Source organism: Panulirus ornatus, chromosome 18 (assembly GCF_036320965.1).
Source record: "Panulirus ornatus isolate Po-2019 chromosome 18, ASM3632096v1, whole genome shotgun sequence".
Taxonomy (NCBI): domain Eukaryota; kingdom Metazoa; phylum Arthropoda; class Malacostraca; order Decapoda; family Palinuridae; genus Panulirus; species Panulirus ornatus.
In genome coordinates this window covers 49021174-49043881 of record NC_092241.1, presented here as the reverse complement: position 1 = coordinate 49043881, position 22708 = coordinate 49021174, and the positions used below count along the sequence as shown (strand labels likewise).

The 22708-nt window shown below is 44.4% G+C and overlaps 1 protein-coding gene across 1 annotated transcript in view; it reads left to right on the top strand.

The window, feature by feature from the left end:
• LOC139754941 (uncharacterized) overlaps positions 1-22708 on the top strand; it is a 53645-nt gene that overhangs the window by 28889 nt on the left and 2048 nt on the right. The window contains 14 exon segments of the mRNA XM_071672760.1: positions 5695-5858; positions 6622-6966; positions 8175-8365; positions 9907-10995; positions 11761-11908; positions 12039-13763; positions 13981-14238; positions 17416-17579; positions 17792-18393; positions 18662-19046; positions 19362-20033; positions 20155-20331; positions 20333-20677; positions 21457-21832. Coding sequence (XP_071528861.1) covers positions 5695-5858; positions 6622-6966; positions 8175-8365; positions 9907-10995; positions 11761-11908; positions 12039-13763; positions 13981-14238; positions 17416-17579; positions 17792-18393; positions 18662-19046; positions 19362-20033; positions 20155-20331; positions 20333-20677; positions 21457-21832 — 6641 coding nt within the window.

Genomic DNA, 22708 nt, shown 5'->3' with positions numbered 1-22708 from the left:
CTATAACCTCCACTCACGAGTCCTGTTCAAAGTTGGTGTTTGTGCAAATTCCGACCGCAACACACCTGCTGCACGCCTCAAGGGCCCTGAGTCTCCAAACTTTGATGTTATGTGGCTCAAGGTCTGCCTCCTACTACCACATTTTTCCTCTGTTTCGCCTATTGCTCTCCTAATTCTACAGATTTTATATCCTTCTTCGACCATCTAAATTCCTGCCATGAGACTGTGATATTCCCCCATCTGCACCTTGGGAATTTCAACGTTCACCATAGGGAATGGTTGAATTCCTCCCATACGGATGTTGTAGGGATTGAGGCCCTCACGTTCTCCATTCTCAATAACATAGAGCAAACTGTCTCCCACCCTATCCATCCATATTCCTGACTGCTGTGACCACTCTCCCAATATTCTGACTTTGTTTTCCAAGTGTAGTCCATCCCGGTAATAATACAGAATACCACAACCAATTGGTTCATATGATCACACTCTCAAAACGTATCAATTCTAACGGCATCTCTCACTTCAGCAGCCAATTCTAAGCGTAATTTTTGGCACCTCAGCAAAGCTGACTGGAATAACTAATGTAACTATCTTTCTGACTTTCCTTGGGTAAATTACTATATCTTATGGGGTGATGCTTCTGTCTCCGCCAAATGTGTAGCATTGCCTCCAAGACGACCATGTCATCCAATCCATTGCTCAATGTTCCTGTTCAGAGGCCATCATCATTACATTTGTCGACTTGAATCTCATCAACCATGTATGAGTTCAAGTTGAGAGTCGGCTCAGGTTCCATTGTAAGCTGATGGAATCCTCCTCATCTTTCACTGCCTTCGTGACCTTTACTTCATCTGCCAACATACTCAGGCAAGTCGTCTACATAGATCAAAAAGAGTACCGTACCGTGTAGCGTGGCATTCTGCTATTTACCTTGACCCATTTGGAAAAGGCTACTGAAAAATTCATCCTCCGTTCCCTTCTACTGAGATAAGTGTGTGTTCACTGAAGAAGTCTCCACCTCATTTCTGCTCAGTGGTCCGGCTTCTAAATCAGCCTCCATTGCGACACAGATAAATGCTTTCTGGCAATCCGGACACAAAGAGTCCCAACCCGCCTTTCCCTTCGTCTAAGACAAAGCTCACTCTCTTGCAGAAACTCTCAAATGTTTGTCTTACGTTACCTTCTCTCCCTACAACTGCTTTGTCACGAACTTAGGTAGCTATTTCCTCTGTAGAAAGTCATCGATTTGCTTTTTAATTCTCTGCAGCTCTCTCCTTCTCCCTAGCCTCGTTGCTTATAGACAGGATGACTTTTGCCCATTTCCATTTCTACAGCCCTCGGTCTCTCTCTCTAGTGACATCTTGACCATTATTTCATGAGGTTTGCGTCGTGTATCTGCACACGTCTTCAGCGAATATGGGGAGATTCAGTGAGGACCCGGAGCCCTTTATGGGTCAAGACTTTTTAAGTATTCTGCAAAATGTCTTTTCTGGATAACTCGTTCGCTACAACCTCCTCCCTCCCCAATTACATCTCACTTGTGTTTGGGGTTATAGTGCTCACCACTGTGGAAACCTATCATCTGGACTTTATCATTCAGTTCCTCTCATATCCTTACATCATCCACAACAGTTCAAACACCTGGATCCCTTAATGTCATTTGCTGTCTATCCTCTCATCTTGTAACTGACGCTTGATGAACTCATGGAAAAGCTTTGGGTTTTCCTCCAGCCTTGTCCTTTCTCATCGTCAGTGTACTCGTTCCTCGCTCTCTTGTCATTTTTGAATGTTGCCTGGATGTAGCGCCATCTATATCCTCGCCAGTGCACATCTCAATTAGAATTGTACACTCCCGTTGCCCCGTCTCACAACTTTACATATACCGTGTCTTTACTTCTAAGTCGTACACACACACACACACACACACACACACACACACACACATAGAAGCCTCAGTCAGGTACCCACTTATCGATAAGCCCCGAGGGAAGATATATTCAACAACGACCCGTGATGACCCACTAGCCACTACGTTTGTGTATGGATATTAACAAACAGATAGATAGATAAATGAAGAAACCATTTATCAAATTCAGGCAACCATCAGTTGAGAAATTACAGAACTAGAGAGGAGGATCATTATAGTGACTAGTTAATGAATCACAAAACAGCTTAAGGCTGAGGTAGGGTTGACTATATATCTAATCTTTGAATAGACCCATGAGTGAGGAAGGTCTACCTTGTACAAGAGGGTTTCCAGAGATAATTCTATGGGTTTACATAGCATACATTTCGTGGTGATTCGTTGAATATTAAGTAATGTAAAGTTACATATTGGTTAGGTTCCAGTATTATTATCTTGACATGTATTATGTATTTAACGGCGAGCATATTTTTCTTTCAAGTTGGTTGCTTTATAATAACATTATTAGTCCACACACACACACACACACACACACACACACACACACACATAACTATGGGTTAACTAAGGTATTTCCTTTTCATGGATTGTTTGAGACAATCACCGTTTCAGGTACAGGACTGCTCTTGTGTATGTCTGTACGAGCAGTGGTTGGTACAGGGTGAAGCAGTGGAGGGGTTAGTAGTCTTGGTGACTGGGGTGAGGTCCACATTGGCGGTGGTATCTGTCAGGGTCATATGGTGTCTTATATACTAAGCGATCGCCCCTCCGACACTCGAGTCGCTGGCTCTCTACAATAACCAGTCGGATTATATGCCAGCGTTGTGGTGTTTACACTAAGGCGACCACAGCTACCAACGTAAACCTCTCTCTAGACACACACACACACACACACACTTCTCTCAGTGAGTTGCTGGAGAAATTGTTCGCTGGTAAAGTTAGCTAAGGTGTGTGTGTGTGTATATATATATATATTGCCTTCACGACTGAATTCATTGGAAGGAGACAATCTTGTGGGTGAGTTTAGGTCTATAGTTGACCTCTGGCGGCCCGGGAGCAACACTGACACACGTCTGACCCCATTGAGGGTTGGACCAGGCATGTGTGTGTGTGTGTGTGTGTGTGTGTGTGTCTAACCTCTGTCATTACTTTTATTGTGTGTGATTTAGAGTCATTACAGCCACTAGTCTGACGCATATCATTAAAAACGTAATTAAGGAATTCAAAAGTAATTTGTTTAGCTCATTTGAAAGTGACATTATTAATACACAACAACACAGATTCCTCTTTTATAGAACTAGTAATGAATAATTATTTTCTTCCTTTTTACACAAAGAAAACAGAATTAATCATAAAAAAGAAGAGACAGTTATTTACATGGTAATATCTTTCAGTGTCATGCACTTGGTAGATTCTCGAGACGCGGTCATGCGCGGCCCGACAAATGACGATAACATATCATGTGAGATATGCAAGTTGCCGTGCCAAGCAATCGTCTTACGCTGATGTTGCGTTATACGACGCAAACACTACACTTACCAAGGGCACGTGATGGGTAATCTAGTGTAGAGAGAAGGGCGAGCAAACCACCATGTTGTAATGGCTATAAATATAGACGACACTGGTGAACCAGGGCATCATATTGTGTGTTTGGGGGAGGAAGTTGAACCTGTCTTTAGAGGAGGAAGTTGAAGGCTCAAAAGGTTCCAGTTCTTCACTGATGACTCTGACGTGAAAATATATGATGTGTATGAGCAGCAAATTTCTGTTCTTGACCTCTATTAATATACGAACAGTGATGATAAGTGGGTTAGGACAATGGAGGAACACTGGTCGAAAGGAGCTTTCAGGAGAAGGAAGTGTTGAGAAGAAAGGCCGTCAGAGAACACGACTGGAGATACAGTACATAGAGAGGTCTTGGATCCCATACGTATGGGAAGAATAACAGTAAAGATACTATTACTGCAAGATAAAGAGTGAGACACGAAAATGGTCGGGAGTATAGGGAAAGTTTCGAGAATGATGAAAGAAAAATGTATAATGTGTATTAAGGAGGAAAAGGGTACATTTGAGCACTATAGGTCAAGAATGAGACATATTGTCTAAGTCTGGTTTATTATCATCAAGTATGAGACATATTGTCTAAGTTTGGATTATCATCAATAAAGCTTTCAGATTTTAGAAATCCTGGTACCAGATTATCAAACCTTGGACGTAATCTACATACGAAACATGAATGACTAACACCTACATGCCACACATCGTAGCATTGTAATGCAGGCACCTCACTGAGGGTATACTTACTTCTCGAGAATCTACTCCTTGAAATGAAAGTAAAGTGACAGACAGCTGCTGCTGTCAACAACAGATATTACTTACAGACATTCGTCAGCAGTTGACTGCTGGCAACCCCTGGCTGCCGGGTATACAAAGGATGGACGACCCAAGCTGAGCGGCAGTGGTTGTGACGGTGTGGCACTACCATGGCGACCTCCGCAGGTCTCCTCGTTCTCGCCATAGTGGCAGGGGCTCAAGCAAGTGAGTTACATACACTCCTTGCTACACCACAACACCTGACACACCACCACTGGCATTAGTACACCACAATACCTCACACACCTCCACTGTCATTAGTACACCACAGCACCGCACACACCACCACTGTCATTAGTACACCACAACACCTCACACACCACCACTGTCATTAGTACACCACAGCACCGCACACACCACCACTGTCATTAGTACATCACAACACCTCACACACCACCACTGTCATGACTACACCATACCTTTCTTCTCATGGCCAGGTGTATAGGCACTAATAATCACCCCATCTCGCACAACCCACTTTCATTTCTACCTAAATCAGTCTAGAGCTCACTACCTTACACTCTTTCACACATTGGGATCCCCTAACTCCTGCTTCAGCAGTAGTGTTACCCCTTCCTTAGCTTTGTTTCAGTCAGAGCCTGAACATCCAGGTTCTTTTCCTCAAACATACGACCTATTTCTCCTTTCTCCTCATCTTTGTTGCATCCATACACATTCATCCTCCCCGAAGCCTGAGCCTTCGGGGAGGATGAGCAATCCTCGTTTGGCTCCTCCATCTTTTAGAAGCTGAAGCACAAGAAGTGGAGGGTTTCCAGCCCCCCCGCTCCCGCCACTTCTTAGTCGCCTTCTACAACAAGCAGAGAATACTAAGGTAGAACACTTTCTCCCTTACTCTAGGATTTCTAAAGCCTCCTCCACAACATGTCTCATTGGTGTTGTGGTTGTGGTGTCTCCCATCGTGGAAACAATCCTAAAATTATCATTTATTTCCTCATTCATCATTACATCGTTCTCTGAAATTCTTTCCCTCTGAGTCCCATAGCCTGAATTACCTGCTCTTTTACTGTAAACTGACTTCAGATGAATTTACGTAAAAGTTTTAAATTTCCTTTCATCTTTTCGACATCATTCATCTCTAAGTTTCTCTGTTCCTCTCTTCTTATCCTGCTAAAGTCATTCTATGTTCTCTTATACCCTGCAATTGTGGCCTTCCTGCATTCCCGTCTGGATCTCCACCACTGCACATATCGGACGGAGCTTCATGACTTTGCTACATCTTAAACCATTAACTCGTCTCTCTTATCATTCCCTCCGTCTTTAGTTGGGACTACAGGTAGTACCCACGTTCTTACCTCCTTCACTATAAATATCCCAGAGCCTCTCACCGTAAATCTCTGGTTCCTGGCGACTGAACTCCAATTTCTCAAAGTTTCAAGAGAAGTTGAAACTATAGCTCCTGTTCTTAACCCTCTTGTCATCTCTGCTTTTTCTTTTAAGATCTTATCTGCCACGTACTTAAACTTGGTCGATATAGGATCACATCTTCCAGTTGGAGTGTCGTCGTATAATATTCTCAATAACCGCGCTGGTGCATGTGAAGGTAATATCCACCATGGTAGCAATATCTAACAATGATGACGTCTCAGTCCCTCTCATCCTCAGGGAGTTTAATGACATGTTGTTTTAAGACATATCTTCGTAGACGTTCTATAAAGACTTGTGTCCTTGTATCCATATATCACAATGCCAATCCAAAATTCCACCCTCCCAGTTTGTCGTTTTGAAATCCTTCGTTATCAATGGTTTATCATGACTGAGATGTGTGTGATTCACAGCTATTATCAGAGTGTGTGTGTGTGTGTGTGTGTGTGAGTGTGTGTGTGTGTGTACGTGTGTGTGTGTGTGTGTGAGTGTGTGTGTGTGTACGTGTGTGTGTGTGTGTTAGTGAATGTTGTTAACCATATTCTCCACCATCAGACAGTAATAGTGCAATATGAGCGATAATCTATAGTGCTATTCAGTAATATAGACTCATATGAACACAATTGATCACCCAACAACTCAGTCGGTTGTTAGAGAGGGAAGGAACTCCTCTGCCTCGCTTGTTCGGAATGACTTCGATACATTTTTGATTTTTCCAAATTCAGAAAATTGTCAGAAAAAGTTGTTTCTACTTCACTTTTTGTAGTTAAGAGACACCGAAACAATAATTATTGTGATGACTGCCGTGCGAAACGAAAGTTGTATGACTGAGAGACTCATGACGACTCATGGTTAAGGTGTGGGACTCCCTACCCATACAAACAAACCACCGACAAAGCTAGGTGGCAGTATAGACCTCCTCACACCCTGACACACACACACACACACACCGCCGCTTCGTCACTCCTCCCAAAAGGCCGCTGCTTCCTCCTCCTCTAACTGTATGTGTTCTGGGGTATATGACCTTCCCCTTCCATCACCAGGGCCGAGGATCAACGAGACTCCACTCTGCTCCACGGAGTGCTCCGTCCCTGGCTCCCCCAAGCTCCAGTACGCCTCCAACTACACCTACTCCTACAGATACGATGGCAGGTCGCTGGTCAGGGTGAAAGATGTGGGCGGTAGCTACTCAGAGACTACATGGTCCTCCCAAGTCAAACTGACGTGGCTGACTCCCTGTGACATGGCCATATCTATAGAGGACTTCAAGATAGATGAAGCTCCAGGTAAGGAAAACCTTTTTGCCTTTGGACGTCATGCCTGTGTTTAAGTATTCAAATGTTTATATTTGTAAGTCTTTTGTTTACCAGTGGGAAGTATTGTGCACACAGTAAAGTCGCTCTGTTACTGTGGGATAGAAAAGATTGAAGAGGATTTCATTTGAAAAGTGATGAGCTAACAAGTTAGTATAGATGGGATATATATATATATATATATATATATATATATATATATATATATATATATATATATATATATATATATATATATCAATCTCTTTGATTATACAGTGATTTCACTGTAGATGTGATGTAGTGATAATATGACTTAAAGACTAGAATCACCGCACAGACCACATTCACACCACAACACCTCACACACCACCCCTGTCACCACTACACCACAACACCTCACACACCACCACTGCCACTACTACACCACAACACCCCTCACTTTACCATTCACTGAGAGTATACAGTTTCTGAATAACTCTGAGGGTGTTGAAGACACTGTTCACTGTGTCACATCAGATATCAGCTGGATAAAGAAAAAGAACTGAGTGAGCTGTAAGGTTGAAATCTTACGACTCAACCATGAAAGAAATGAAGATATAAAGTGAAACATTAATGAAAAAACTTATCTTTTTTAGTCAGGATATAAGATTCCACCGAAGGACAACCCCTTCCACTGGGGCTAATGTTAATTCAGTGTTGATCATTACTGTACGCAGCCATAGCCTAACGTTGCACCCAGCTGTGCTGACTACGTGTGTCACCCTAAGTCAAACCTTGATTTTCTGTAACGTCCACTAAAGCACAATGATGCTGTCACATGATTTGCTCACTATCTATATTTTTCTAAATTCAGCCTCAGTTATGTAAGTGTCCCCTACACGTTTTCTTTTTCTAATCACTACACAAACTACCGATGTCTTTGTAAGACTCAAACGTCAGTTCGGTCCATTACGATGTCCTTTGTTACTCTTACATATTCCCTGGTTACTGATCTCCTCCCACTTTATGTAGCCTATGATGGGTTTCAATCGCTAAGGCCCCCAGCTCCCTGGACCTTTCATGTACACACACTGTTTATATATCTCCTCCTCCTTTGCCCCACCGCCCACAGGATGTAGTAGTAGGTAGGAGCACATGACAAAGCAGCTGCAAAACTGCGGCCCCCCCAAAAAAAATAATCAGTCACTCACTCCTCGCAGGTCCACCTGCTGCCACCTTCTTGGAGAGGTACCCGCTGGTGGTGGCGGTGAGCGACGGCCGTGTACATCACGTGTGTAGTCATCCTGACGACGACGTCTGGTCCATCAACTTCAAGAAGGGCGTCGCCTCCGCCTTCCAGAACTCACTACCCTCCCTGTCCACAGTGAATAACGGTCGATACATCGATGAGGTAAGAGTTATATGCACAGGAAGACAGAGGAATTCTAAGCAGATGCAGGACTTAAATGGGTTCTGACGAGGCTGTCTGCAATGGTGTAAGGGCTCAGAAGCTCTTAGATTAGTGAGGTACGAGGAGAAAAGACTTACAGTTATTCCAAAACCAAAAAGTACATCAAAGTTTTCATTTGAGTAAGGAGTCGCAAATAATGTCTACCATGCATCTGAAGCGAAATGTTTATCAAGTCTGTTCTTAAACGTATCTGAGGCGCTGCATTCATCTACCCTGACTGATTAATCATTCCATACCACGCCTCATCCCAGGTAAAATGATTGTCTACGAGTTCGTATCCATCACAGATCAAGCAGACGAATCAATCCTTAAGCAGTTTGTTAGATCGGGATTTCTGAAGTCTTTGATAACTTTGTTTAATGTCTGTTTTAGATCACCTCTTAACCTTCTGTTTTCAAAGATAAACAAAGTCGTTTAATTGTCTCTCATAAGATTTGTTCACTGTGTCAGTCAGTCAGTACATCATGGTAGCTCGTAGCTATTACTCTCTCTTCATTCTGTCTACGTCTCTCTTCCGAGTAGGGTGACCAAAAAACTAAATGACAGTATTCAAGCTGGGGTCGCACCAATGGCTTGTGAAGAGTAAGGATAATTTCCCTGAAATGACTTTGATAACCTGACCTATACATCCACCAAGAGTTTGGCTCACCCTTTGTATAACTTTTGTGCGCTGTTTTACTTGGATTTAGATGACTAAAGATTATTACATCCTTATTTACCTTTTGCATCTCAACTCGAGTCATTCTCTAGCTTTACTTCTCGTTTTCGCTACCGACGCGTAAGACTTTCCGCTTCTCGATATCAAAATTTATTTGTCACCTGTGAGCACAGTCCATCAGTTTGTCTACCTTCTCTTGAAGCCACAGACGTTTAAAATCTGTCGTAGATTCATTTACCGACTTGATATCGTCTGCGAATTTTTATGTCTTACAGTACAGCCCGTTCTCAATATCATCAATATGTATGAGAAAGAGAGGCGGTCCTAAGACTGATCCTTGTGGCACACCACTTCGCACATTTAACCATCTTGAGGCTTGACCATTAATCACTGCTCTTTGTGTACGTCCAGTTAACCAATTTCATATATATATATATATATATATATATATATATATATATATATATATATATATATATATATATATATATATATATATATATATATATATTTTTTTTTTTTATTATATTCATTTTGCTTTGTCGCTGTCTCCCGCGTTAGCGAGGTAGCGCAAGGAAACAGACGAAAGAATGGCCCAACCCACCCACATACACATGTATATACATACACGTCCACACACCCATACATCCCAACGTACACATACATATACACACACACACACGCGCACACAATTCACACCGTCTGCCCCCACTCATCCCCTTCGCCACCCCGCCACACATGTAACAACAACAATATAGCAAGCAGTTACTAATTACTTAGGTTTCTGATTGCTCCATCTTGTCCTTATGTACACTTTCAACAGATAGACGTGGTAGGAAACTGCCCCACGGAGTACGAGATAGGGATCAAGGGCAAGAATTTTATCGCGAGGAAGGAGAAGGATCACAGTAAATGCAAGGATCGCTACCCAACCCCAGGTCAGACCCCAATCCCTGTGCTCAAAGGCCCTCAGGAGTCCAATTCAATCTGTCTACAAGAAACTGACAATGGCATCTACTCGGCCATCAACTGTGAGGATACGACCATGACCCGTCCGACCTACGGGGCCTACAGGGAAGTCCTATCCACTCAGGAGTCCTCACTGCAGTACCTTTCAAACTCCACCGAACAACCAGCTGCAATCCGCACCCTCTTTCACGTCAGCCTCGTCCACAAGAGCCTGCTGTACGACTACGGCACCCCCAAGAAGGACCCTTCCCTGGTAAGCCAGTTGGGTGATACCATGGTGGAGATCTGCGAGAAGACGAAAGGTGCGGTTGAACACGACACCGCTACCCTGGTCGCCAAGGCCATGGAGCTCTTGCGTCGCGTGCCTGGGGAAGCCGTGGTACGAACTCTGGACGACATTCGCGAGAGCGACATCTTCAAGGGCTGCAAGAAGGTCGAGGGCCTCTTCCTAGACGCTGTCGCCTTCGTCCATGAATCTGGCGGTGTGAAGGTCATCGTGAGGGAGCTGACGGAGGGATGCACCACAGAGGGTCGCGCTGGACTCTACGCCGCGTCTCTCTTCTGGTACCTACGTCCGGACCTGGATGCCCTCGAGCCTCTCAGACAACTATTTGAGTCTCCCAGAAATCTGCCAACAGCCACCCTGTCCGCTGCGTCCATGGTAAACACTTACTGTCGACACAACCCCAGTTGTTACGACGAACCAACTGTTCAGGGTCTGGCTGTCGCCTTAAGCAATAGACTTCCTAACGGGTGCTCTCTCTCAAGCGATCCAGAGAGGCAAATGTCAGCCCTGACGGTCCTTAAGGCGTTGGGTAACATGGGCGTCATGACCGAAGAGGCATCCAAGTCTGTCTTTGATTGTCTGGAGAACGAAGATGCAAAGACCAACATCCGAGTGGCAGCAGCACAAGCATTCAGACAAGCAAAATGCAACAGCGCTGTAAGTATTACCTGTAACTTACACTGTAAGTATTACCTGTAACTTACACTGCAAGTATTACCTGTAACTTACACTGTAAGTATTACCTGTAACTTACACTGTAAGTATTACCTGTAACTTACACTGTATTACCTGTAACTTACACTGTAAGTATTACCTGTAACTTACACTGTAAGTATTACCTGTAACTTACACTGTAAGTATTACCTGTAACTTACACTGTAAGTATTACCTGTAACTTACACTGTAAGTATTACCTGTAACTTACACTGTAAGTATTACCTGTAACTTACACTGTAAGTATTACCTGTAACTTACACTGTAGGTATTACCTGTAACTTACACTGTAAGTATTACCTGTAACTTACACTGTAAGTATTACCTGTAACTTACACTGTAAGTATTACCTGTAACTTACACTGTAAGTATTACCTGTAACTTACACTGTAAGTATTACCTGTAACTTACACTGTAAGTATTACCTGTAACTTACACTGTAAGTATTACCTGTAACTTACACTGTAGGTATTACCTGTAACTTACACTGTAAGTATTACCTGTAACTTACACTGTAAGTATTACCTGTAACTTACACTGTAAGTATTACCTGTAACTTACACTGTCTACCTGTAACTTACACTGTAAGTATTACCTGTAACTTACACTGTAAGTATTACCTGTAACTTGAGCTTCAGATATAGGAGTATATTTACCTAAATCTTCAGTTTCTAATAACATATATTTCTCACAAAACCTTCTCCACAGATAACTGAAAGGCTCGTTAGTCTGGCAATGGATCCTGTTGCTAACACGGAAGTTCGTATTGCATCCTACCTCACAGCTGTTCCCTGTGCTCAGCAAAAGGACTTGAACAACATCGTGGCCAATATTTCCCAGGAACGTAACACTCAAGGTTGATCACATTTTTGTTTATTATAGTCTTTTCCTAGAGTAGATATGGCGAGTCTCCAGTCGTTGATGCAATAACATTATTTTCTTTATCCTTACTTGAGACTTATCAATTCGTATTTCATCGCTTTCAGTTCGTGGTTTCATCTTGAGCCATCTACTAAACCATCAGCAGTCCGACGCCCCTGACATGGAAAACCTCCGGTACCTCCTGCAGGATGTTGTCGTCCCCAGAGACTATCAGAGGGACATTAGGAGTTATTCCCGTCACATAGATCTGTCTTACTTCTCCCCGTCACTCGGTGTTGGCGCTGGGGTCAAGACCAACCTCATCTACACCCCGGAATCGTCGTTTGCCCCTCGTTCTGTTGATCTTAACCTCACTGCGGCCTTAGGGGGAGTGATGATGAACATAGGCGAGGTTGGCGCGAGGTTTGAGGGTCTAGAGCAAGTTCTGGAAGACGTCTTTGGACATGACAGATATCCTCAGGGGGTTAACCTTGGCGAGATTTTACACGGTATAGCGACATCGTTCAATCGCATCGGGGGCAGACAACGCTCGACCGATGCCTTTGACTTATTCAGCTTGCTGAGCAAGATCTACAACGCTGACACGAGCAAGATTGCCCAGGCTGATGTATTCCTCCGCCTCATGGGCCAGGAAATAACGTTCGCTTCACTCGCTAAGCACATGGAAGACATGAATGTCGACGAAGTGAAAGACAACTTCTCCTCTTACGTCAGAGATGCCATGAATTGCAAGAGGAATGCGACGAACTGGGAGACCGACTCTGTAAGAACGGGTCAGTTGTACCTGGATTACTCCTTCCCCACCATCCAGGGGACGCCACTCAAGCTTCAGTTGGAGGCAACAGCTGTTGTCGGCCTGAAAATGAAGGGGAATTTCACTCGCGCTGGAAGTTCGACACGCCAGAGAGATCGAGAGAACCTCGTGGAATTTACCCCGAGCATATCTCTTGAAGCGAATGGCTTCATTGGCTTTGCTAGCCACCTGGCCAGGACAGGAATCACGAGCAAGCATTTGATGTCCAGCAACGGTGGAATGACAGTCAAGGCCAAGAATGAGGATAAGTTTGAGCTTCTGTTGGACCTTCCTGAGAGCATGGATCTCATAAACCTGGAGACGGAGACTCACCTCACAAAGAGCATCAAAGACAGGCCAGACCTAAGGATCACCCCGCCACCTACGAGGGACGTCAAGTTCAGGAAGAAGTCATGCATCGACATTTTTGAAAAGATCTTTGGCCTCCGGTTCTGTTATGACCTCAACGTCACAGATGCCTCGAGTAGCAGCAACTCTCTGCCACTAAGTTCACCCTCGAAATTCAAGTTGTACCTTGAGAAAACGGAGCCTTCCATGAGGGGGTATCTTTTGAATGTAGATGTCCAGCGTGCAAATTCTAGCAAGTCGATCGAGTTGAAGGTAGCGACAACTGGATCTTCCGTTCAGAGGGAAACTCGAGCCTTTACATCTTACATGAATGAAGGTGGCAGCCACAAGGTGTCTGCCAGCTGGTCTTCCCCTACATCTGGACTTGAGCTATGGGCGACCGCCAGCAATAGGGAGGACCACAAAGGCCTGCAGGTCGTTGGAAATTACAAATATGGTAAGACGGAAGTGCAGCATGGAATCAAGGTGGATCTCGACACCAGGTCAGTGGAAGATGGGAAAGAGCATGAAATTAACATCTACAGCAGTCACAATGCGAGTTTCCCTCCCGAGTCGCACGTCTTCCATGGAAGACTTGGCAAGACAATGAAGGGTTCTGTGGTTTCCCTCGGTGCTGAATCCATGACAAAGAACGCGTTAAGAAACCACCTCGACACGGGTCTTAGATGTAAGTGGACATTGGTCTTATATACCATCTGCCTGTTTTGTGGAACATGAAACGAAATAAGTGACGTGAACCATATCCATAAATATCTTAATATACTTCTTACGATGTCGTAATGATATGTGATAACAAATGTATCATTTTTTGGGGAGAGAGAGAGAGAGAGAGAGAGAGAGAGAGAGAGATAATCCACTGAAAAACGATCTGTCTCTTGTGCCAGTTACGACTGAGGTGAGGTACGGGCCAGACTCCTTCGTTCCCCTACAAATAAAGCCGGGCCACGTTGAGTTCCACGGGGCTTTGGGAAGGTGGAAAGTGGCGTCATCTCTGCGTAAGACGGAAGAGTCAGGTGATTACGCCAAGTACTCCCTGGCCTTCAAGTTAACCGAGGGAGATAAGACTGTTGTGTCTGCTGATGCCACGCACACCAGCGAGGGGAGGCTGGGGCAAGATTTTGTCAGCAGGAATTCGGCTAAAGGTATGTGGAGGATGCTGACTCTGACGTTAGAATAACACACACACACACACACACACACACACGTATATATATATATATATATATATATATATATATATATATATATATATATATATATATATATATATATATATATATATATATATATATATATTGGTTCTCAGTGAATGTTGGTTGCGGCAGGGGTGTGTGATGTCTCCATGGTTGTTTAGTTTGTTTATGGATGGGGTTGTTAGGGAGGTAAATGCAAGAGTTTTGGAAAGGGGCAAGTATGAAGTCTGTTGGGGATGAGAGAGCTTGGGAAGTGAGTCAGTTGTTGTTCGCTGATGATACAGCGCTGGTGGCTGATTCATGTGAGAAACTGCAGAAGCTGGTGACTGAGTTTGGAAAAGTGTGTGGAAGAAGAAAGTTAAGAGTAAATGTGAATAAGAGCAAGGTTATTAGGTACAGTAGGGTTGAGGGTCAAGTCAATTGGGAGGTGAGTTTGAATGGAGAAAAACTGGAGGAAGTGAAGTGTTTTAGATATCTGGGAGTGGATCTGGCAGCGGATGGAACCATGGAAGCGGAGGTGGATCATAGGGTGGGGGAGGGGGCGAAAATCCTGGGGGCCTTGAAGAATGTGTGGAAGTCGAGAACATTATCTCGGAAAGCAAAAATGGGTATGTTTGAAGGAATAGTGGTTCCAACAATGTTGTATGGTTGCGAGGCGTGGGCTATGGATAGAGTTGTGCGCAGGAGGATGGATGTGCTGGAAATGAGATGTTTGAGGACAATGTGTGGTGTGAGGTGGTTTGATCGAGTGAGTAACGTAAGGGTAAGAGAGTTGTGTGGAAATAAAAAGAGCGTGGTTGAGAGAGCAGAAGAGGGTGTTTTGAAGTGGTTTGGGCACATGGAGAGGATGAGTGAGGAAAGATTGACAAAGAGGATATATGTGTCGGAGGTGGAGGGAACAAGGAGAAGAGGGAGACCAAATTGGAGGTGGAAAGATGGAGTGAAAAAGATTTTGTGTGATCGGGGCCTGAACATGCAGGAGGGTGAAAGGAGGGCAAGGAATAGAGTGAATTGGAGCGATGTGGTATACCGGGGTTGACGTGCTGTCAGTGGATTGAAGCAGGGCATGTGAAGCGTCTGGGGTAAACCATGGAAAGCTGTGTAGGTATGTATATTTGCGTGTGTGGACGTATGTATATACTTGTGTATGGGGGGGGGGGGGTTGGGCCATTTCTTTCGTCTGTTTCCTTGCGCTACCTCGCAAACGCGGGAGACAGCGACAAAGTATAATAATAATAATAAAAAAAAAAAAAAATATATATATATATATATATATATATATATATATATATATATATATATATATATATATATATATATATCCCTGGGGATAGGGGATTAAGAATACTTCCCACGTATTCCCTGCGTGTCGTAGAAGGCGACTAAAAGGGGAGGGGGCGAGGGGCTGGAAATCCTCCCCTCTCGTTTTTTTTTTTTTTTAATTTTCCAAAAGAAGGAACAGAGGGGGCCAGGTGAGGATATTCCAAAAAAAGGCCCAGCCCTCTGTTCTTAACGCTACCTCGCTAACGCGGGAAATGGCGAATAGTTTAAAAGAAAAGAAAGATATATATATTTGACCTGGGACGGCTTATACACTCGCTATGCATACGACTCATGGAAATTAGGTGAGGTCGGATGCTAATGCAGAGTATCCATATGTTACACAAGCGGGTAGTGTACTCCATCTCATTCGTTTCTTTTTTCTCTCTTCTTTTTATGGTATTCGTAGCAGGATGCGCTGAGCATTCTGACAAGAGGGAAAGATGACGGATTTCAGAATGGTATAAGTTGATCAGTTTGTTTGCGAGTAGACTGTGAGAAATGAACGCAAAGCAAATATTGTTGTAGCATTTTGGATTGAGAGAGGCCAGTACTAGGCCAGGGTTATCGAGTATGGGGAGGTCTCATTCAGGCTGTAGGTAGGTCAAGTTGTTCGAACGGAAAGTCTTGTATAGGATCGTAACGGTTGTGTCCGGTAGGAGGAGACAAGCTATCTGCAGACTCATAGAGTTCCGGCGAGGTTGTCTTGGATTCAGAGGGCTTAATTGGTTTGATGCGGGTTGTAGGGGGTAAATGGACGTTCGTCGAGGGGAGGACTTTACCCTGCAATCCTATCCCGAGCACTTAGGAATGCATCAGTAATGTTCGCATGATCACCGAGGTGTGTTGTCGAGAGAAACCTGATGTTGCCTCGAGCCGCTTTGGTGAATGGTGCGCAGGGACATTCGAGAGGAAATGTGGGAGGCACTTTATAGGACAGGGTGGGTAGTCGTGGAGGAATGTCGCATGGAAAAGCCGAGGTGGATATCCTTACAACTCGGAGGGATCTATCAGTCCAGAAGGTAATGAACTTCGTTTGTTGAGGGAGTGGGGCGTAATTTGGAAGTTGAAAATTGTTTGAAATGAATATTTATCTCGCAGCGAAATGTGATAGCTTGGGATATATTTCCAACAATGATATGGTTTTGCTCGAGTGCTTCATTTAAATATGCTCGCAGGAAAGGTCTGGCATGCATAAGGGTTTGTTTGGACAATCAGGTGTGAGGTGGTTGAAGAAATAATCTGCGTCAGGGGGTTGCATCTGTGGATAAAAAGACGTGGTTGAGTAGAGGTAAAGGGTGTAATGAAAGTTTAGACATGGGCCAAGTCAGGGAGATATTGCCTGCCGAAGCTACTGGTCCCGTGTAGCAAAACAGGCTGAGAAGAGCACCATGCAGGAGAATGATAAATGCTTCAAATTAGGTGATCGGGGCCTGAACATGCAGGAGGGTGAAAGGAGGGCAAGGATAGAGTGAATTGGAGTCATGTGGTATACAGGGGTTGACGTGCTGTCAGTGGATTGAATCAAGGCATGTGAAGCGTCTGGGGTAAACCATGGAAAGCTGTGTAGGTATGTATATTTGCGTGTGTGGACGTGTGTATGTACATTGGTATGGGGGGGGGGGGGCATTTCTTCGTCTGTTTCCTTGCGCTACCTCGCAAACGCGGGAGACAGCGACAAAGTATAATAATAATAATAAGAAAAAAAAAAAAAAAAATATATATATATATATATATATATATATATATATATATATATATATATATATATATATATATATATATATTCATGACTATTCCTTTCAGTTACGACTGGCAGTGCGGTATACAAGTCGTCTTACGACATACATTACAGCGCTGCCGCTGTGGGCGCGACTCTCCGAGTCATTCCCTGCGACGACGTGGGCAAGATCATTGACCTGACGGCCTTACACACTCGCTCTGGCAACGCACTCAAGAAAACATTTATGGTGAGTCAGATCTAAAGCAGAAGCTCTCTCTATGTTCTACACGTCTGTTACTCTCTCTCTCTCTCTCTCTCTCTCTCTCTCTCTCTCTCTCTCTCTCTCTCTCTCTCTCTCTCTTTCCGTAGCACGAAATGCGCTTGAACACTCTGGAAAGACGCGTAACATGATGACAAATGTGTATATATATATATATATATCTATCTATGTTTGCGCAGCTGGACTTGCCTGAGCACATGCACCCCATCAAGTATGCCAGCACCCTCGCGTGGCAGAGAGGAGGCCACTACAAGGCCGGGGTTAACCTCGAGTATGGAGGGCGCGTCCTCCTTCAGGCCGACAGATCAGTCCAAGTCGCGTCTTCCTCCGGAACGTCTTCCCGTAATAGCCTTACGTTCGCTGCTCCGGCTGGCGGCCCACAGACCATATCTGCAGACCTCATAGATTCCCCCACGGCGAAGGTAGCGTCTTTGGAAGTGAAGACAGGGCAGACGCCCGTGTATGCCGCGGTGTGGAATATGGCCGTTCGTCCCGAGGGTGAGAGGACCTTCACCCTCAAACTCCTACTCCCGCCACTTATGAACTGCACCACGAAAGTCGTCCTCGTCCACCAGAGGAGTGTTGTCGTTACACTGGATAACCTGATGTTCCTCGACAGCCCCGCCCCTCGTAGGGTGAATGGCTCTGCCGCAGTGGACTTCGAGCGGAGGGATGTGGAGGTCGACTTGTACTGGGACGCGGATCGTGACGTGAGTAAGAATGCCGCTCTGAAAGCCCAGTGGATACCCTACCAAGCCCGACCGGGATACTATTCAGTCCAGTAAGTAATGAACTTCGTTTGTTTATCTTGACGAGTGGGGCTTCCATTGCCATATAGTTTTTCTTCCATGATGAATATGTTGATGTTAACCTGTTACTGAAATGATGAAAGCATTAGGGATATATTTCCAAGCAATTGATATGGTTTTTAGACTCAATGTTACCTCTTCATTTAATATAATGCTTGCACGTAAAGGGTCTGGATGCACGTAAGGGTTTTTGTTCTGGATCCAAAGCTCAGAACTAAAGCACATCATTTCTGCCGTCAGGGGGCTCGCATCCTGGATGGCACAGACCTATCGCTTGAAGGTAGATCTAACGGCAGAGAACCAGTCGCCCCAGTCTCCAGGGAACTACGGCCTTGCCCTGACAGCTACGGACCCCTCTCACAAAACAGTGTCTCTGGACATGAGCAGCATCGTCCAGAGTAATGATAACATTCTTCACACTCAGGCTCGTCTTAGTTTTAAGAGTCTACAGGACGTGGAGTACAGTGTGGCGGGTGATCTAGCCCTGGAACACCAAGGTAACAGTTCAGACAGTCACAAGGTTCACCTCCGCCTCCTCGACCCATCGTCTGGAAGCCAAGAAAGATATTTCGAGATCAAACTGAATCATCAGCGTACACCAGAGGATCGCGTTGTGTATCTCACGGTAAGGGGATTCTAATCACGTTGGACACACTAGACTTGAATAGACTCTCAGTGTAATGTGTGGCAAACAAAGACTGACAAAGGTGATGTACATTTTTTAATTCCATCACAAAACGTTTTAAAGACTGAGTTCATTTCTATCATATTTTAATGCGTAGTTATCACATTAATTCTTTGCTTTTTTTTCCAAACAGTTCAGGTTTGTATGATATGACCAGTAGCATTTTGCATGCGTAATTTTGACTTTTCTTCCTTTTTCCTTTTTTCCATTTTCGATGTTAAGATACTGTCACTTATCACTGTTTCGTTTTCTCAGATTTTTACCCCGAGATCCAGTTTGAGGAAGCCCCTTACTGTCGGGGTATCATGGAGCCACAGGGACAACACGTACAGTCTCGAGTGGACGACGAACGTGGTCGCCCCAGCTACGATGTTCGGCTGGGTCCTGAAGACTTCTCCGACAGGAGGAATCCAATCCTTGGAGTCTAAAGTGGACATGATGGCTATTCGGAACCTGTTGAGAGCGGTTCTTGATCTACTCGCCCTGAACACGGAAGGACACAGGAATGTAGAGGGTGCTCAGAGTGGCATTTATCGCTACCATTACCACAAACCCTCACCCTCCGCCTACTCCCTGCTTCTCCAGTACCCGTCCCGCACCGCGCAGGCTGAGGCCTCTTACTCTCCCTCACACGCGAGTCTCACGTTCTATCCTAACAAAGACGAGAGCAAGGCCAAACACGAGGTCGGTGTTCAGGCCTCTCACAGTTACTGGGATCAGCAGTCGAGTTATCAGGGCCACCTCAGCCACCCAACTCTGACCAGAGACGTACGAGTTGAGGTTCAGGTTGGAGGCGATAGAGATAGCCAAAAGGGCACCTTTAAGCTAGACGTCTTCCCCGATACAGAGGACGAAATTACAGGCGAATTTGAGACGACCAGGATCTCCAACAACTCCATCAAGATTGTACAAAGCTTAGCTTCAAGGGTAAGTCTCCTGGCAGCCATTTAACGCCGAAGGAAATTGACAATAGTGCTCAACTCTGCAATGTACGTACCAACTAACTGTTGGCATAACAGACTCTCTCTTACATAACGTATCATTCTAGGTACTGACTACAAGCCCAAGGTTCACCATAGTGACTTCATACGCACCCCAAACCATGGACTTGGACGTCAAGTTCCAGAAGACTCCCTCTTCACAAGTGTCTTACCAGGTGACTGCTAAGTACGATCGCCTGCCATCTCGGGCTGCAGCAATCGTATTCCGTCTCCTGACGGAGGACGGGCCCCGTGGTGGACATGTCTGCCCTGGTCGAACCAGAGGAAGTGCCTGAGTGCGCAGGCTGGAAGGGGAAACTTGTGGCTTACACATCTCTACTTGGTAATTATGACATCGACGCTAAAGCTTGTCAACCGGGCTTTATCGAGATGACGACCGTGAGACGCGGCAAAGGGGACGCCTACATCGCCAAGTTCGGTGTCCTGAAGCATATGATCCCTGAGGTCAGTCTACGTAAGGTAGATCGAGAGGGTAACCATGCCATCATCATGGTGAAAGTTGAGGAAAAGACCCCCAGCATTATCAGCGCTGATTTGGCATACGACAGTGAACGATGGGCCCAGGTGAAGGTAAGAGATGGAAGGATTTTGCCTCACTCGGACATTCTGTACTAATTGTTTACTTCAACGGGGAAAACAGAAGAGAGATGTCATAATACTGTGGATTTGATCTAAGATAATGTTAACTCTGTGCTACCTTTATTGTTTGTTGTTATGAATATCAATGATGTATGTGTTTGTGTTTGCATATATGTGTATCTTAGGCTGGAGATCTCTCAAACATGTGTTATTGAATATAACTGCAAATTCCACATTCATCATTTTCTTTCTGATGTTTTCAACTTGTCTTAGATTGCTCAGGTGGATTACCAATAAGATGGCCAAAGTTCTTAGCAGGGGTAGATCCAAACTTCAGTAGAAACCAGTAGTGTAATTCTTTTTCGGTATAAATTAACGCAACGTTTCGTGACTTGTGTCAAATGCACTCGTGTAAGGACATTGCGGCATGGTCTAGGGATGTGTACAAAAGTCAAATATCAGAGAAAAAAAGATTGACCAATGAGAGATGAATACGGTAGGCAGCTACTCCCTTGTCTGACCAATGAAAGCTGGCCGTCTCAGGCCGGCAGGGTGTGCTGCTGCGCGACGTCACCAGTTCTCGTTCCGCTCTCGCTGGGGCAGGTTAGATGTCGAGCGCTAGGTAAAACAAGAAGATCGTTAATCTACTTTATTTATATTGTTTGTCCCACAACTTCATCTGAGATTTCCGATTTTGCCACATACTCTTAAATACGTGTTTCCTCTGTGGTATCAGAAATATCTATGACTCTAAATGTGATTCTATACAGAATGCTGTTGACTACGGGTGGCAGAAGGTGGTGATGAGTCTTGAGACTTGGGTCAGCGATGTGTATCGCCACCTGCAAGAAGAAGCCGAAAGAGGTGGGCATCAGTTTCCAAGTTCCGAGCTCGTCCAGGTGGCGTTGGAGGTCAGGAACAGCCTGCTGGAGATCTACCAGTACTTCGTCCAAGACACGCTGGTCCATCAGTATGAGACTGCTCTTCATAGGCTTGAGAATTCTACGGTCACCGAAATGATAGATTTTCAATCAAAACTTTGGCGAGGATTTGCCGAATTGCGCGAGGACCTCTTCCTTCGCCTTCTCCGTGGCGTTACGAACTGGAAAGAGGGATTTAAAGGGTTTCTAGACCTACTGAAGGAAGGTAAGATGCTCGGATTATTTATGACAGTTTTATCAGCGTTTTTCAGATAACGTTAAAAAGTCCTTCCTGTACATAATAAGTCAGGCTATTGTCTCTTCCTTTTTGTCGTATTTATATATATAGATTGCAACCAAAACAGAAACTTTATGTTGCATTTTGCTGAAAGGAGACACTGTATGGTTCATATGGAGACACTGTATGATTCAATAGGAGACACTGTGTGACTCATGGAGACTGCATGACTCATATGGAGACACTGTATGATTTAGGAGCCATTGTATGATTCATAAGAAGGCACTCTGTATGATTCATAAGGATACAATATGATTCACAAGAAGACACTCACTGCATGATTCACAAGAAGACACTCACTGCATGATTCACAAGGAGACACTATGATTCATTATTAGCATAACAGCACCGATACAGTTTTCATTCTTGTTATGATCCTTGATTCTACGAATTTATCAGACTTTAGTTCGACTGAAAACGACTACAAACCTTGACCAGTACTTCACGACTTCACTGCCTACATCCACAATCACACACAGAGACAATGGTATCCCTGACTTTCACCACTTGTTGCCAACTTAGTCCCCACTACTTAAACCTAAATCTGTTACAGTAACGACACTAAAGAATCCCTGAATACGAGCAGTGTGTAAATGTGCCTGGTTTACACGACGTAGTCATCGTACTTCGTGTTCATGAGGTACATATTTCGGAGACATCGAGTAAACATAAAGATATCTGCAGCTTCGAACATTGGTTAAATCACTCCGTTGACACAATATGTCTTTTTTTCCTTTGTTACTTAACGCAAACGAATACGCCATGTGGCCATCGCAAAACCCCAAATATACTTAGAATCCAGGT